This window comes from Thamnophis sirtalis, unplaced genomic scaffold, assembly GCF_051295495.1.
Source record: "Thamnophis sirtalis isolate CommonGarterSnake01/CBP01778 unplaced genomic scaffold, rThaSir2_p1.2 scaffold_11, whole genome shotgun sequence".
Taxonomy (NCBI): domain Eukaryota; kingdom Metazoa; phylum Chordata; class Lepidosauria; order Squamata; family Natricidae; genus Thamnophis; species Thamnophis sirtalis.
The window spans coordinates 60,754,862-60,770,672 of record NW_028261391.1 but is presented as its reverse complement, the minus strand read 5'-3'; the positions used below and the strand labels follow the sequence as shown (position 1 = coordinate 60,770,672).

The 15,811-nt window shown below is 41.1% G+C and overlaps 1 protein-coding gene across 1 annotated transcript in view; it reads right to left on the bottom strand.

Annotated features, from left to right (window-relative positions):
- Window positions 1-15,440, bottom strand: part of PLPP4 (phospholipid phosphatase 4) — a 163,815-nt gene extending 148,375 nt beyond the window's left edge. The window contains exon 1 of the mRNA XM_087725905.1: window positions 15,356-15,440. Coding sequence (XP_087582031.1) covers window positions 15,356-15,411 — 56 coding nt within the window. The 5' untranslated portion in view covers window positions 15,412-15,440. The remainder of the gene's footprint in view (window positions 1-15,355) is intronic.
- Between the last annotated feature and the right edge of the window lie 371 nt (window positions 15,441-15,811).

Here is a 15,811-nt window from a genome sequence, read left to right as displayed (position 1 = left end):
ACTCATTCACAGAATTTGACATGGGCCCAGATATTAAATCTTGACATTTCTACCATCTTTTTCAGCCTTTTTCTTTTCAGAAATATATTCCACACGCATACATGGAAGAAAAGCAAGAGTTGAACGAGGGATTTTCATTGGTAATGCTAGAAAATTCCATGTACATTTTAAGTTTGTTGTTAAGAGCTAGTTTGGTGTATTGGTTAAGCTGCTAGGCTAAAATCAGAGGGCTATGAATTCTGGCACCTCCTTAGACAGCTGGGTGACTTTGGACTAATCTAGAGATCAGCAATCTGCGGCTCTGGAGCCACATGTGGCTCTTTTATCCCTCTGCTGCAGCTCCCTGTTGCTCATAATGTGTGTTACACCCGCCAATGTGTGACACCCGCTGGAATGTGATTTCTTGAGCTTTTCACTCAAGAAATAGTCAGGCATGGGAAGGGTTTTGTGGCTCCCGGTATTTTCTTTTCTGTGGGAAATGAGTCCAAATGGCTCTTTGAGTGTTTACGATTGCCAAACCCTGAATTAATCCATCTCTCTCTCTCTCTTTCAGTCCAACTCATTTCACAGGTTGTTGTTGTAGGAAAGTAGAAGGAGGTATGAATATTAGGTATGTTCGCTGCCTTGAATTGCATATAAAAATGGAAAGATAAAAATCTAAAAAATAAGTTACTATCATTGGAAAATAAATATAAATGTCAGGTTCAATAAAGGTGATCTATATGCAGTAATTGATAATTTACCTAATTGATAATTTATCCATATGAATAATTCTTCTATAGTGCTTACTTATGCTCAGAACAAAATATTCACATGTGCTCATAAACACATGCTTTGAAAAGCTAGTAAAAGTTCAATGTTTTGGCCTTTGGGTTATTTATATATTTGGAGAGGAAGTCAAAGATTAAATGCCACCCTGAATCAGGGCAAACTTGAATTGTGTTAGCAATAGCAATAGCAGTTAGACTTATATATCGTTTCATAGGGCTTTCAGCCCTCTCTAAGCAGTTTACAGAGTCAGCATATTGCCCCCAACAATCCGGGTCCTCATTTTACCCACCTCGGAAGGATGGAAGGCTGAGTCAACCTTGAGCCTGGTGAGATTTGAACAGCCGAACTGCAGAACTGCAATCAGGTGAAGTAGCTTGCAGTACTGCATTTAACCACTGCACCACCTCGGCTCTGTTAGGACAGTAATTATGTGAATTGTTATCCCAACATCTCTAGAGGTGGCAAGGCATTGAAGAACTTTATATCAAGATCCTGGTTTTTCTCTTCAAATAATTTGGCATCAGCACTATCACCCTGGACAGCTCCTGTCTTTGAGTGTGCAAAACAGAGAAGTTAAAGTACATCTTCCTACAAAATAGCCCACTGGTGAGAAATAAATTTGAATTGTAAAGAGAAAATGTGACCAAGGTTCTGCAGTATGAAAGAGACAATTTGTCCCCCCACAAGGGGATGTGCAATGATGGTTCAATTCGCATCAGAGACGTTTATGAAAGAGTTCGTTTTTCTACCTACATCTTATTATTTATTTATTAGATTTTTTTAAATCTCCCCTTTACTACTCAAGGCAGAAAACATACCTAATACTTGTTCCTCTTATTTTCCCTACAATAACAACAACCATCTCAAGGACCGGGATACTTCTGCTGGTAGAAGGACCTTGATCTGGGAGCAGGTTCAAGGTACAAGGTTCATTTTATTTATATGCCGCCTTATTCCTGGCGGGACTCAGGGCGGCGCACAAACCCAAAGGAGGGGCAGGGAAACACAAGAACTCCAACAAAAAGTACAGGGAATTTAAAACAACCAACAGCCACACAATTCGAGAGGGGAAGGGAACTCATCGACCCCAGGCCTGCCGACACAGCCAGGTTTTAACAGCTTTTCGGAAGGCCTGGAGAGAGGGTCCGAATCTTTGCGGGGAGCTCGTTCCAAAGGGCCGGAGCCGCCACAGAGAAGGTCCTCCCCCAGGTAGTAGCCAGATGACATTGGCTAGTAGACGGAACCCAGAGGAGGCCTAATCTGTGTGATCTAATGGGTCTTTGGGAGGTAATTGGCAGCAGGCGGTCTCTCAAGTACCCAGGTCCAATACCATGAAGGGCTTTATAAGTGAGGATTAGCAGCTCATGAGCCTTCACTGAAATGGCAAAAGAAACCACTGAAGGTCTCTGGTGTGAAGGCGTGGCCAAGGGACAATACCAATGGCTGACACCATAGTGCCTAACAACCATGGCATGGAGATCTGGGGCCAACTGACAGTTCAACTGTCTTTCTGACAGGAGTGTTGGCAAGGTGTGTTGGCCCAAAGTCACCTCATTCATCATGCAATACATTAGGAACATTTAATAAAGGTCTCCTATACTCTGTGGCTGAAATGTCAGAATCTGGAAGTGTTTTAGAAAAAAAAAATGGCAATCATTTCCAAATCCTTAAAATCAGCAAAGGTGTGATATATTAGATCAAGAATCCATTTTTTCTTTATTTCTTCTTATATCAATATTCTAACATTTCTCCATTATAGATACATATCCACCCCTAGAACCTATTGAACATTGGAAATTGTAATATTGTAATTGTAATAATTGCAATATTTCCCACGTTCAATAAAAATAATGTAATCATTTATTAACAATTCAGCAACTTGATTAACTAAATTTAATTCAATAATTGTAATAAAATATATCTGTGGACCATGAATGCAGAAAACAAATAGCAATAGCAGTTAGACTTATATACCGCTTCATAGGGCTTTCAGCCCTCTCTAAGCGGTTTACAGAGTCAGCAAATTGCCTCCAACAACAATCTGGGTCCTCATTTTACCCACCTCGGAAGGATGGAAGGCTGAGTCAACCCTGAGCCGGTGAGATTTGAACAGCCGAACTGCAGAACTGCAGTCAGCTGAAGTAGCTTGCAGTGCTGCATTTAACCACTGCGCCACCTTGGCTCTTCCAAATGTACTTACGTTATTATATATATTATAGTGTATCATGTCATATTATATTAAATTATGTGATTGTATCACATATATCATATTCTATTACATTATGCTATATGTTACATTATATCATATGATAATTACAGTTAGGAAATAGCATAATATGTTGCATAATAGCTATGCTATTAGCAACTATGTTGATGTTGATCACCATGGCTAATGATTCACAGAAATAGACAGACACAGAAATAGGGTTTTTACCAACAATAAACTAACAAGATATCTCACCATTATATCCCACACAGAGAAGCCGACTCATTTGGCAACTGAAACAGAAACACCGCTTCAAAGACATAGCTAATAAGTTACCTGTTTTTCTTTGTATGTTTGTTCATTTATATTCAAGGGATCCTATATTAAAAATGAATAATGCAGGAATTGTAACAGGAAAACCCAGAATAAAATTGTAGTGGAAACAAATGACTAAAATACCATAAAATGTGTGTGTGTATGTGTGTACGCACATGCACGCACATGCACGCACACACACACAAACATATATACATACACACATACATACAATGGGATGTGGCTGAAATGTCAGAATCAGTGGCTAAGATGCTGAGCTTGTCGATCAGAAAGGTCAGCAGTTTGGAGGTTCAAATCCCTAGTGCCACGTAACGGAGTGAGCTCCCATTACTTGTTGCAGCTTCCGACAACCCAACAGTTCAAAAGCATGTAAAAAATGCAAATAGAAAAAATAGGGACCACCTTTGGTGGGAAGGTATCAGCGTTCCGTGCACCTTCGGCATTTAGTCATGCCAGCCACATGACCACGGAAATGTCTTCAGACAACGCTGGCTCTTCGGCTTGGAAACAGAAATGAGCATTGCCCCTAAAGTCAGGAATGACTAGCACATATGTGCGAGGGGAACCTTTACACACATACACACATACATACATAAAAATACATACAAAAAGAAGTATCATGTCCATTATGTTACACATTGCCTTTGGCAACAGAACAATACATCTGAGGATATAGCAGATCTTACTTAAAAGATCTAAAACACATCACTTATCTATGACCTTCAAAAAACGTAATATTTTTCTTTACTACTGTACTATCTGCTAACCCAGATGGCTATTGCTGCCATTTGATAGACATGGCTCTGCTCTTCTAAAGATCTCTGAAAGTCGGAATATAATCCCATCATGTTGAGAAGATCTTCCAATATCTGCAGACTTGAAAAAGTAATTAAAAATGTGGCCCAGGGACTAGTTCATTGTTATTGCTACTTTTTTTTTTCAAACCAAGCAGCTCATACATGATAATACTTAAAAAAAGAAAATGTGGAAGAAACAGAATTATCATAGAAATTTATTTCTTAGTCACTCGTCTTTTTTTTTTTATCTGCAAGCAAATGAGATGAAGACATCCTAGAAATTCACGGGCTCATATGAAATGCAATTTGCAATTTTGCTATGAGATGGCCACAACAGCAATTCAACACAACAGCAAGTGATTTACTCCTTTAAAAAATCAAAAGAGTGGTGAAAACAATTAAGAATAGATGCTGCTTGGGATTCCCACTGAGAATGTATTGGCTGGAACTAATTCCTAAAAGTGATTTATAGCTAGGATGCTGACTCCTATTATTCCTGGAATGTTCACTGTAGGACGTCTTTTGTGTACTTTTTGATAGCTATGCCTTCAGCTCCTATCTTTTCACTTCCAATCTAATTACTTTTGGTCTTTTGCATTTTTCCTTGCTGTCAAGGCCATTGTTCTTTGCCAGCATCTATACACGGGGATAATTTGGCTGCAACTAATGGATGAGCTTCCACAAGTGATGACATAACACGAAAGCAGAAACAATTGGCGTACTTTTTGGTAACTGTCTAAAATCCTTTAATCATCTTTCTAGCAGACATTTAAGGAGAAAGGGAAGAAATGAGCACAGGAAATAGCAATGAGAGGAATCATAGTTTCGGTTCCACTACAAATCCACGAAGCCCTTATCCGCGCCAACATAAGCGCGAAGACTAATTCGCGCCGTTCTAAGTGCTAAGGAAAAACGCGACCCTACCGCGATGACATAATCACGGAGGGCAAATTCGCGCATTCCCAAGCACTCAGTACCCTAAACCTAACCCTAAACCTAACCCTAAACCTAACCCTAAACCTAACCCTAACCCTAAACTTAACGCTAAACCTAACCCTAAACCTAAACCTAAATCTAACCCTAAAACTAACCCTAAAACTAACCCTAAAACTAACCCTAAACCTAACCCTAAACCTAACCCTAAAACAAACCCCTAAACCTAATCCTAACGCTTACCTTGATTGAAGTTGGCTTTCTGCCGCGGTGCCGTTTTAAAGCGCCCTTCTGTTGCCGCGCTGATGACGCGCGGTGATGACGTCGCGGCTTTAGCACCGCGATTTTATCACCGCGATTTTGACTAGCATGGTTTTGTCGTGCCACGCATAGTTTGCTCTACCTTTATTAGTGTTTGTTTATTATTTGAAAACTCACCTACCATTTATATGCCTTAGTCAGGCAGCCAGAAAGTAATTCATAGTATCTGAATTTAGTAATTGAAGGCCCTTAATAGAAAACCCCCCATTTAGTGTACAAAACCTGCCTATATACTGTAAGTTCCTGCATATGTATAAATCCAATTTTGTCATTTCATGCCTGTGTAAAAATATATATAGAATATACTTTTGAAAAACTGCACTTTAAATGCATACAATCCATAAATTAGGTTAGCACAAAATCCTCTTGGAATTTAACAGAAATTTCCCTGTAACATATGTTCCTCCCCTTGTTAGTTCATTAAATTGAGCTAATGTATTTGCATTACTATAGCTCTTCAAGCATTTATGTGTGGTCAGCTATAAAAGTTGATGTTTATTATAACAATAATGAACCTAGACAACACTCAAATTGCAAGGGGGGCACTAGATGACTTCAGTTAACTATAATTTAATATTATGCCTGAAACAAAAACTATGATTAATATTAGACATGTTATGTTAAGTCAAGTGAGCTTCAGACTCCATAACTTGATGTTGTCTTATTGGCCTATTTCTACAAAAGTACAGTTAAGATTAATCAATTAGTTGAATTCAGACAAAACATGCAATACATGAAAAAGCGAAGCACTAATTCCTTTTCTCTACATGTGAATTCGAGCCCTGTTCATCTAGCCTCAATCATCTTACAATACATCACAGTTATGAAATGCAACCACTATATGCAGCATTTGTCTTTCCAAGTATGGAAAGGTGGACTGCATTACATTAACTCATCAAACACATTTCCATATTCACACAGATAAATTCACAGTTCGTAGTTCAATAGAAATTCATACAGTAAGCTGAATCTATGAGTCATGTACTTCCCATTGCAGTTAACACAAGAAAAGTATTACTTGCCAATGTAAGTGCCCCGGAAACTACAACTAACAAGTACAGTTCTTTCTCTGTTTGACTGGTTTAGCCTCACACATCAGCTCATAACTAGCGGTGTGTATTATATAATTGCCATTGAAATCATGCAGCCTGAACCTTTGTCTAGCAATGTGTTGTTTCTATAATGGGGGCACCCAAGTATGAATTTTGGCACTGTTTGGGACTTCATTAGCCTCACCAAATTACAGGAGGGAATTTTTATGGATCAACTCAGTAATTGGCCTAACAAAAATATGACACATTTATAAAGCATTATGCCTTTTTCATTGAAGCTTGATGCAGCTTGCATTCAATCCATCAGCAATAATACAAATCGATATGAGCTTTTTAAAGTAGTAAATAAGATAAAGTGACACTATCACTATCACTTTAACAGTATTGTATTTTTCTTTCTGCACAGCCTTGGATATAAATGTGTTGGGACTCGCAACCCCTAGAACAAGATGGAGTTATTAGGAATGTTTCAATTAGTCCATGAGAATGCAAAGTTCCACCTTTTTTTCCCCAAATAAATGAAGGACTAAGGCACGGGTGTTGAACTCTATCGTGTCATGTGATGTACTGTGACGTATCATGATGTTTTTGCCTTTGTGGAGCCGGGGTGGGCATTGCCTGCACATGATGTGTCCAGCCCATGGGCACCATATGTCACGATACATCACATGACACAATAGAGTTGACACTCCTGGGTTGAGGGGAAGCTATTATAACTCTGTTTCTTTATTATGGCAAAACAGTAGAGACATATGGAGTTTTAATTTAAATAAAATTGTCTATAACATTTAATATAATTGAACAAACAACTACAAGATAGAAAATGTCATGTTTTGTGTGCAATATCTCAAAATTACTATATCTGACTTTTTCTCCTTTGGGAAAAAAATATTCCTGTCTTCTAATCCACAGAACTCCCATGTCATGGAATTTGTCCCTGCCCGTAAGATCAAGTGTACTACAAATCTCCAAATTCCCAGCCAAATGATGGAGGGAAGCTTCGGTAGGCAATAATAATAATGGATGATTTAAGTTGATTTAATAAAAGCCAGATTTTTATCTTCAAGGCTCAGTGTCATCTGTTCCAAACTTGGTCAGTTAGAAAAGAAAGACTCTCAATGCCAAGGTTAGCAAAAGTATACTTACTAAAGAGAAGTGGTTATAAAGCAGGATTTAAACTTTCACATTCAAACCATCTGGTTAACTTTCCCCTTGATTATCTCTACTATCCAATTACATTCAAACAAATTGTTTTGGTAACAGTCCCTGGCCGTGGCACGACAAAACTGCGCTCATCAAAATAGCGGTGATAAAATCGTGTTGCTAAAGCCGCGACATCATCACCGCGTGTCATCACCGCCGCGACAACAGCGCGGCAACAGAAGGGCGCTTTAAAACGGCACCGCAGCAGAAAGCTGATTTCAATTAAGGTAAGGGTTAGGATTAGGTTTAGGGGTTTGTTTTAGGGTTTGTTTTAGGGTTAGGGTTAGGGTTAGGGTTAGGGTTAGGGTTAGGGTTAGGGTTAGGGTTAGGGTTAGGGTTAGGGTTAAGTTTAGGGTTAGGGTTAGGGTTAGGGTTAGGGTTAGGGTTAGGGTTAGGGTACTGAGTGCTTGGGAATGCGCGGACTTGCCCTCCGCGATTATGTCATTGCGGTAGGGTCGCGTTTTTCCTTAGTGCTTCGAATGGCGCGAATTAGTCTTCGCGCTTATGTCTCCGCGGATAAGCGCTTCGCGGATTTGTGGTGGAACCGTCCCTGGCTTGGTGTTGCATTCCATGGCATGAATCAACTGGCGGCTCTCATGGGACAGCACAATGAGTAGGCACATTCCCCTTATGCTACCTCCCTCTTTATCCCATCCTGCAGCTCCCTCCCCCCTGTTGCATATGACAGATTGGCATCTTGAGAAGCATGGCTGGCGCAGCATCATGGAGTCCTGGCACACAAGTTTACTAAAAAGCAAATATATCTGTTTGCAGGTAACATTCCCAAAGCTTGTTTTTTTTCCCAAGCAGATACAAAACTTGCAGTCTCCCTTTCATTGACTGAACTGCATCTCCCAGATGTTTCTCCAATTTGCAGCTAACCATATAAGAGCAATATAACCTACCAACTACAGGGCTCATTGAAGAATTAACTTACAGCCATCCAAAGCCAATCAACAAGTATCTTTTCAGTTAGACAATTAAGAGACATAGCTATCAATGCAGATCCAAAAGCAATAGAATAACTTTCTATGAAGGATAACTTTCTATTAAGCTTTCCTACTGCATAGCAGACCAATTTATTTTATATTGAGATTTATCAAAAATAAACACCATCTTCCCTTCCAGCTTAATACTGTGGGGCAAGCAGCTATGGCTCATTACACCCATGTTACACCTTGGCTTTGCGAAATGCACTGGTTCTAGTAGGCTTATCAGGACAATTCAAAGTGATGATGTTTACCCAGCCGAGGTGGCGCAGTGGTTAGAGTGCTGTACTGCAGCCACTTCAGCTGACTGTTATCTGCAGTTCGGCTGTTCAAATCTCACCGGCTCAGGGTTGACTCAGCCTTCCATCCTTCCGAGGTGGGTAAAATGAGGACCCAGACTGTGGGGGCAATATGCTGACTCTGAAAACCGCTTAGAGAGGGCTGAAAGCCCTATGAAGCGGTATATAAATCAAATTGCTATTGCTATTGCTATTGCTATTGCTACCTAAAAAGCCCTTCGTAGCATGGGGTCAGGTTATGTGAGAGATTAACCCTCTCCAACTCAAGTCACCACACCTGGCAGAAAGGGCACATCCAACAATGTCAATTGGTAGGACCAGAAAGCATGGCTTTTCGGTTTCAATCTTTTCTCTCCTAGAATAATATTCCTCCGAAGATTAGATTATTCCAATCTTGCTGGCCTTTTGTAAAGCATAGGTCTGTCATTTCTTTCAAGCATCAGAGTCAAACGCATGACATGAATGTATTTGTTTTTCACTGGTTTATTCTTAGTATGCCATTGTATTTAATTTTTACATGTTTTCTTTATAGTATCCTAAATAGTATTAAGTTTTTATTGCATTAGCCATTCAGAATTTGTTATATGGGATGGGCGGCTCTATAAATCCATTTAGTAAGTAAATAAATAAATATGTTTTCTATTCTCTATTATGTGAACTGAAAACTCAGAAATATATTTGGAACAGCACCTAGTTTCTGGCCACCAGTCAGGTGCATACCACCAGATCCACACATAAAGAGTTTAATTAATTACTTAGGCTCATTCCTATTTCACAGAAATCTTCCTAGACTGGCAATTTGCACCTGAGTCAGACAAAGTTCAATAATATTCAAGGAGAGAAAGGGCACATTTTTGTGCCTACGTAAGGATTCCAGACTAATTCCCCACTTGACTCCTCCTCCTGGTTCAGCCAGTCTTTCTCCAACACCCCCTCCCCCAATAAAGTAATTTTGGTGGTCTATCTGAATAACATGTTCAGAGGCATAAACAGAGTGAATGTGCAACCTTATTGATTCCCCTAAACTCCTCAGAAGCATATAAGATATGAACCTGAAGTATCCTATCTTGAGTGAATGAAGACTTCTTTTGCTATGTTCATGAGTCTGTGGGATTTCAACTTGCTCCCCTTGCTGTTGGTGGGTTCATTTATCTTTTCATTGTACCAATTTTATCAACTTCTTTTTAAAAGGGAGAATTTTAGATTGTTTTTTTTTTCTGCAGCTTTAAGCAAAATTTAATTTTTACACATTAGCCCAAATGATTAGATTCAGAATTAAGTGTGAAACTGACTTTTGGATCATTCTGTATTTCTCATGTACGAAAACTCCTTGATCTTAGAGATCATCTCTCTTGCAAGGGGTGCCATTTTTCAAATTCCACTGCTTCATCAACAATGACTGCCCTAACTACAATAAAGCATTTTGCCACCATCTGCATCCAGAAACTGCAGTTACTGAAAAATGTAGAAGCTGAATCATTTGCAAATGCTAAGCATTAAGTCACTGGTGTAAAATCAATATTTAGACCATTTTATGCCTCTCTACTTGAACTATACTGGTGGCTGGTTTCTTTTTGGTTAAATTCAAGGTACTACTGTAAACAATTATTGTAAAACTATGTTTTGCATGGGATCTGGCTATCCGAAAGGCCACGTTGTTCCGCATATTGCTTCCCACATTCCAGGCATCATTTGAGGTGTTACTTCTGATTCCCTGGGCCCATGAAACCAGGCATGCAGCAACAAGTTGTAGTACTTTTAGAGGTTTCATCCATCTTGTGGAATGTTCTGTCAAAAGATATTTTGTCAGGAACTGAGAGCTGATTGCAGGCAGATTGCCTAAACGGAGTACGGTAACTTTTCCGTGGGAAAATCATGCAGATCTTTCCCATTACTGAACTCCTCAATATCCAGGGCCAATAACTATCTCCAAAATAAATATGGCAAACAAATAGAACACACTGGACTGACATCATAGCCACAGCCGCAAATTAAGTTCTAATGAATAAAGGCTTATATTAACAAGAGCAGTCTGGGAAAGTGAACATACAAAGTACATATTCGGTGAATGTTTTTGCTTTATTTTCATCATTTAATCTAAAATAAAGTTGTGTGAAATGTTCTCTGCAGTGCAGAGGTGGGTTCCTACCAGTTCGCACCTACTCGGTAGAACCGGTTCATCAAATCTACGAAACCGGTTAGAAGAGATTCCACCAGTGGACCCGGAAGGCAGGCCACACCTACAGAAGAGGTTCCAAATTTTTTGAAACTGGTCCTTGGATATGATTATTCTACACTATCATGCTCATATTTATAAAACTCAGTGCCTCTGTGAAAGGTAAGGATGACTACTGCGTTTGTGGTGCAATCAGAACATTGCGTGTGTTGAAGTTGTTTTAACGCAAACCAAAGATGCCTTTTAAAAAACAAGTTTACATCATATTCTTATGCATGCCAGTGCTGTGTGTGAGGTAATTTAAGGTGGTTCTGACAAGTGTCGTCGGCATCTTCATATCCGGTCACATGGGCAGCCAGCCACTCCCATTCGGTCACATGGGTGGCAAGCCACTCCCACAAAGGAGGCCACACCCACAGAGTAGGTTCAAACAATTTTTGAAACCCACTCTAGCTACTGCTAGAGTGTATATAAGTCTACTACTTATATACTGCTAGAGAGTATATAAGTCTACTGCTATTGCTATTACTACTGCTGCAGTGGGTACTTTGATGGGGCATTTCTCATACAACCAGGTTAAGACATAATCATGGATATACTGACTGGTGATTCTCTAGTTTGAGACTCACACAACATACAGCCTGAGACAACAATATAATAACATCAGTTACAAATAGCATATGTAGAAATCAACCCAAATGATAACTGAAAATCTTTCAAAGCTAGAGCCAAGGTGGCGCAGTGGTTAAATGCAGCACTGCAGGCTACTGCTAGATCAGCAGGTCAGCGGTTCAAATCTCACCGGCTCAGGGTTGACTCAGCCTTCCATCCTTCCGAGGTGGGTAAAATGAGGACCCAGATTGTTGGGGGCAATATGCTGACTCTCTGTAAACCTCTTAGAGAGGCCTGAAAGGCCTATGAAGCGGTATATAAGTCTACTGCTATTGCTATTACTACTGCTGCAGTGGGTACTTTGATGGGGCATTTCTCATACAACCAGGTTAAGACATAATCATGGATATACTGACTGGTGATTCTCTAGTTTGAGACTCACACAACATACAGCCTGAGACAACAATATAATAACATCAGTTACAAATAGCATATGTAGAAATCAACCCAAATGATAACTGAAAATCTTTCAAAGCTAGAGATGGGACTGTGTCCTCCACTCATCTGGGGATTAAACAATAGCTCAGTGGATAAACAAAGACCACAAAAAACATTCCAGTTCTGTCTTCCAACAGCTTACTGCTATTTTATGTGATTTGTTCCCTTAAGTGGCCATCTCATCTTCATGATGTTAGAAGGGCAGTGAATTCTTGCCAGACTTCTGCAATTCTATTCATGTTGGTGTTATTTTCAAGGCATTAAGAGATTTTCTTTGAACAATTTTCAAGGAGCGTAAAATCCTACCAAAGGAAAGCTAATGACCTTTATCCTCTCTCATCTCAGGTCTGATTCAGCTACAAAATAGCATCAGCTTCAACATGTGTTCAAGGAAAGAAATTTTATCCATGAAAAGAATAGAAATAACAAATAGGCACTGGGAAGGTATAAATGCTTAGTGCAAAAGTTAACAGGAGCTAATCTCGCCCAAAATGTTACTAAGAAGTATGTGAAGTTATTATCAGCATTTTGAGGAAGCAAAGGCTGAGATTAAGACACTTAATAAATATTAGGGTGAAGAATCACTTGGAATTATTGGAGTAAGATCATGCAAAATACATCCATAAACCGAATGACATTTCTTTTAAGTACTTTTAAGATATCCAGATATTGTGGGCTGTACAAAGATAACCATGTAATTTTAATTTTCTTTTATGAATGCATGTCCTCCAAGTCCTCACACTGCAGATCTCAGATGAAAGAAAAATCCCAAATATAATCACACTTTCTGCATTGCATATCCATGTCAGGTACGTTCTCCATAAGGAATAACTACTAAACCTTGGTCTACAGTAGTCTGGATCAAATTAAAAGCCTCCCCATCTATGGAAGTACTACACACCAACGTTTCTAAAATCATGGCTATTGGTTTCCAAGTCTCCAAATCTGGAAAGCGGGAATGGCTGACCTAGAAAAAGACTGTTTGTCCCATACAAAAAAAAAAAAAAAGCATGGGGAAGGGAAAAAGAGGAGAGAGACATCTTAAAATATTTAGCCATATCATTTTTTATCTCCAAGCCTATGACTTTTTTTCTTCTGTGGGTAAAACGAAGACTGTCCATTCATCAAAAAAGTAACCAGCTGTGTTATGTTATGTAACATATTCAGGAAGAAATGGAAAACAAGCATCACTAGACCTTCCATTTTACAGGCTTGAATTGTTGATGGAAAAGAGGGGAGGGATGAGGAAGGGAAAAAGGGAAAAAGAGGAAATGGGAAAAGGAAAGGAAATGGGGGAAAGCCTCAGCAACAGTTTCCCACTATTCTGGAGATACAGCATGCATGCATTTATAAAAGCCAAACGCCAGGAAGAAATCACCTCCCATAAATACAAGTTCTTTTACAGTTATAAAAACGTAATTCTTAACATGAAGACTTGCAGCCAATTAAAAAGCAGCAGCGGTACAGGGAGATTGTATGCAGCAGAAGGACAATGTCTCCCACCCCCTCTCCCCTTTCATCACCCACAGCCATTTCCCCCCTCCTCCCCTTTGTCAGTTTCCAGAAAAAGGCAGGAGAAAACCATTCAAGAGAATCCTTGGCACAGCCAAGGAGAGAAAAAAAGCGGATATGCCGAGTCCCCCTTGCAGCATCACTTCCACTCCTAAATTCAGATTTCCTTGAGGTCACTCTGTGAGTCGGACAGAGGCTTTCAGGCTTCCTCACTTTCCCTTCTCCCCACTTGTGAACTTCGAAAGAGTCAGGAGTCCCAGAAGCCATCCCAGATGCATGCAGCCCCTCTTTCTGAAGTGCAGGGAAAGTCCATACACACTCATCTCATCGCGCGTTTTGCAGTAACCTCCCAGAATCTGTGACAAGAGGAGAAGGCATCAGAAACCCTGAAGGAGACACAGAGCTGAGGGACGCATCAGGCTTAGACAGCAGATGCTGAGGAATGGCAGCGTGCCAGGTGGCCGACTGGCTTCGCTTTATCCATTAGGAGAAGGCAGTGGAAAGGCTCTGTCCATAGACCAGTGTTAAAATAAGTTCACTATCTGGAAGGGAGGGAAAATTGGAAGTATCCTATGTTTCACCCCCAGGCAACCAAATGCTTGGGCTTGCAAGGGCAAGGATGCCACTCACAGTAGGCAACACCAACTCTGCAACCCCAGGCATGAGGTTTGTTTTGGAAAGGCATGCAGAATGATTTTTCTGGACTGCATTTAAGCAGGAAAAGGAAAACGTTTCTAGAATATACCGAATGCTGTTAGGACGCTGGATTTTGTAGTCCGGTGCATCCTGACATTATGAGTTTGAGGGGAAGAAAAAAACTTAAAGACACAATATTGCACAGTATAGGCATTGCCAGGAAAGCTTGGTGTTTTAAAAAGAAAATACACCAGAGGCATTTCCAGTGATTCTTTCTGCAAAATCTTCCACATTTTTCCAGATGTAAAAAAAAAACAAAAAAAACTGCATTACCCTCTGCTGAGTCGCTGCTATCCAAACTTTGGCCACCTGCGCCCAGTTGCAATCCTAACCCTTTTAGATGCTCCTTTAGACAGCTTTGCCGCCCGGAATCTTCCGAGAGTGGGCGGCATACAAAACCAATAAATAATAAAATAATAAAATAATAATAATTTAGGTCGGAGAAAAAGCTCACCAGCACTAAGCGGCATTCACTGATGCCAGGGCTCTAGCGACAGCCAAGGCTACATTCTAAACGCCAGGAATTCCTCTGACCATGTACAGAATGCCCTGAACACGGCCACCACCACCAATCAGATAGGGAGGAAAGCGGAGCTTAAGGGGTTCAAGAGGAGAACTTCTGAGGTTTTGAACGCCTCCCTTCCAAAGCTTCCGTCTCATCTTTAAACACACCTAACATCTAAGCCAGTGCACAGGTGGGGTTTCTTCGGGTAACACTCTCCACCATCACCACCCCGGGGCCGCTGCTTTGCTCAATTTTGTTCCCGGCTCCAACTCGCCCTCTTCTCCACCTTTGCAAGCCAAATCGGGGGGTTTTGGGGGTGGGGGGGTGTTTGTCTGCAACTGATCCAGAAAGCGCGCGCACAGGTGGGCCGTGGGCACCTCGAGCTTGGCGGCCAAGAGGAAAATAAAAAAAGGAGAAAGACAGAGCACAAAGTTGCTTCCAACACTTACACGAAGACGCCGAAGAGCAGGACTCGAATCCCGATCTCGATAGCTAGATCCCGCATGGTTTAATTAATCCAAGACGAGCGGGCAGGATCAGGTGGGGGGGGGGAGGAGGGAAGGCTGGAGCGGGGCGGCTGGCGGTGGCTTCACAGCTTCCCCGGGAATCCCGCGTACCCTGGAAGAGCCGGGGAGGGGGCGATGGGAAGAAGAAGCGCCGCCGCCTGGCCCCGGAGCCGCTCTTCTGGAGAGCCGCCTTCCCCCCTCCCGCCCGAGTGCCGCCGCGCTGCGCCCAGAGCCAGCGCCTCCGCCTCCATTCATTCCCAAGGCCGGCCAAGAGCCGGGATGATTCAGGCCATTCGCCTGCGCCTCCTCCGAACTGCGGACAGGACAGAGAAGCGTCCGATTGCGCTCGGCGGAAAACGGAGCCGATCTCTTCGCCGCGCCACTCGGGGTGCCTGCTCG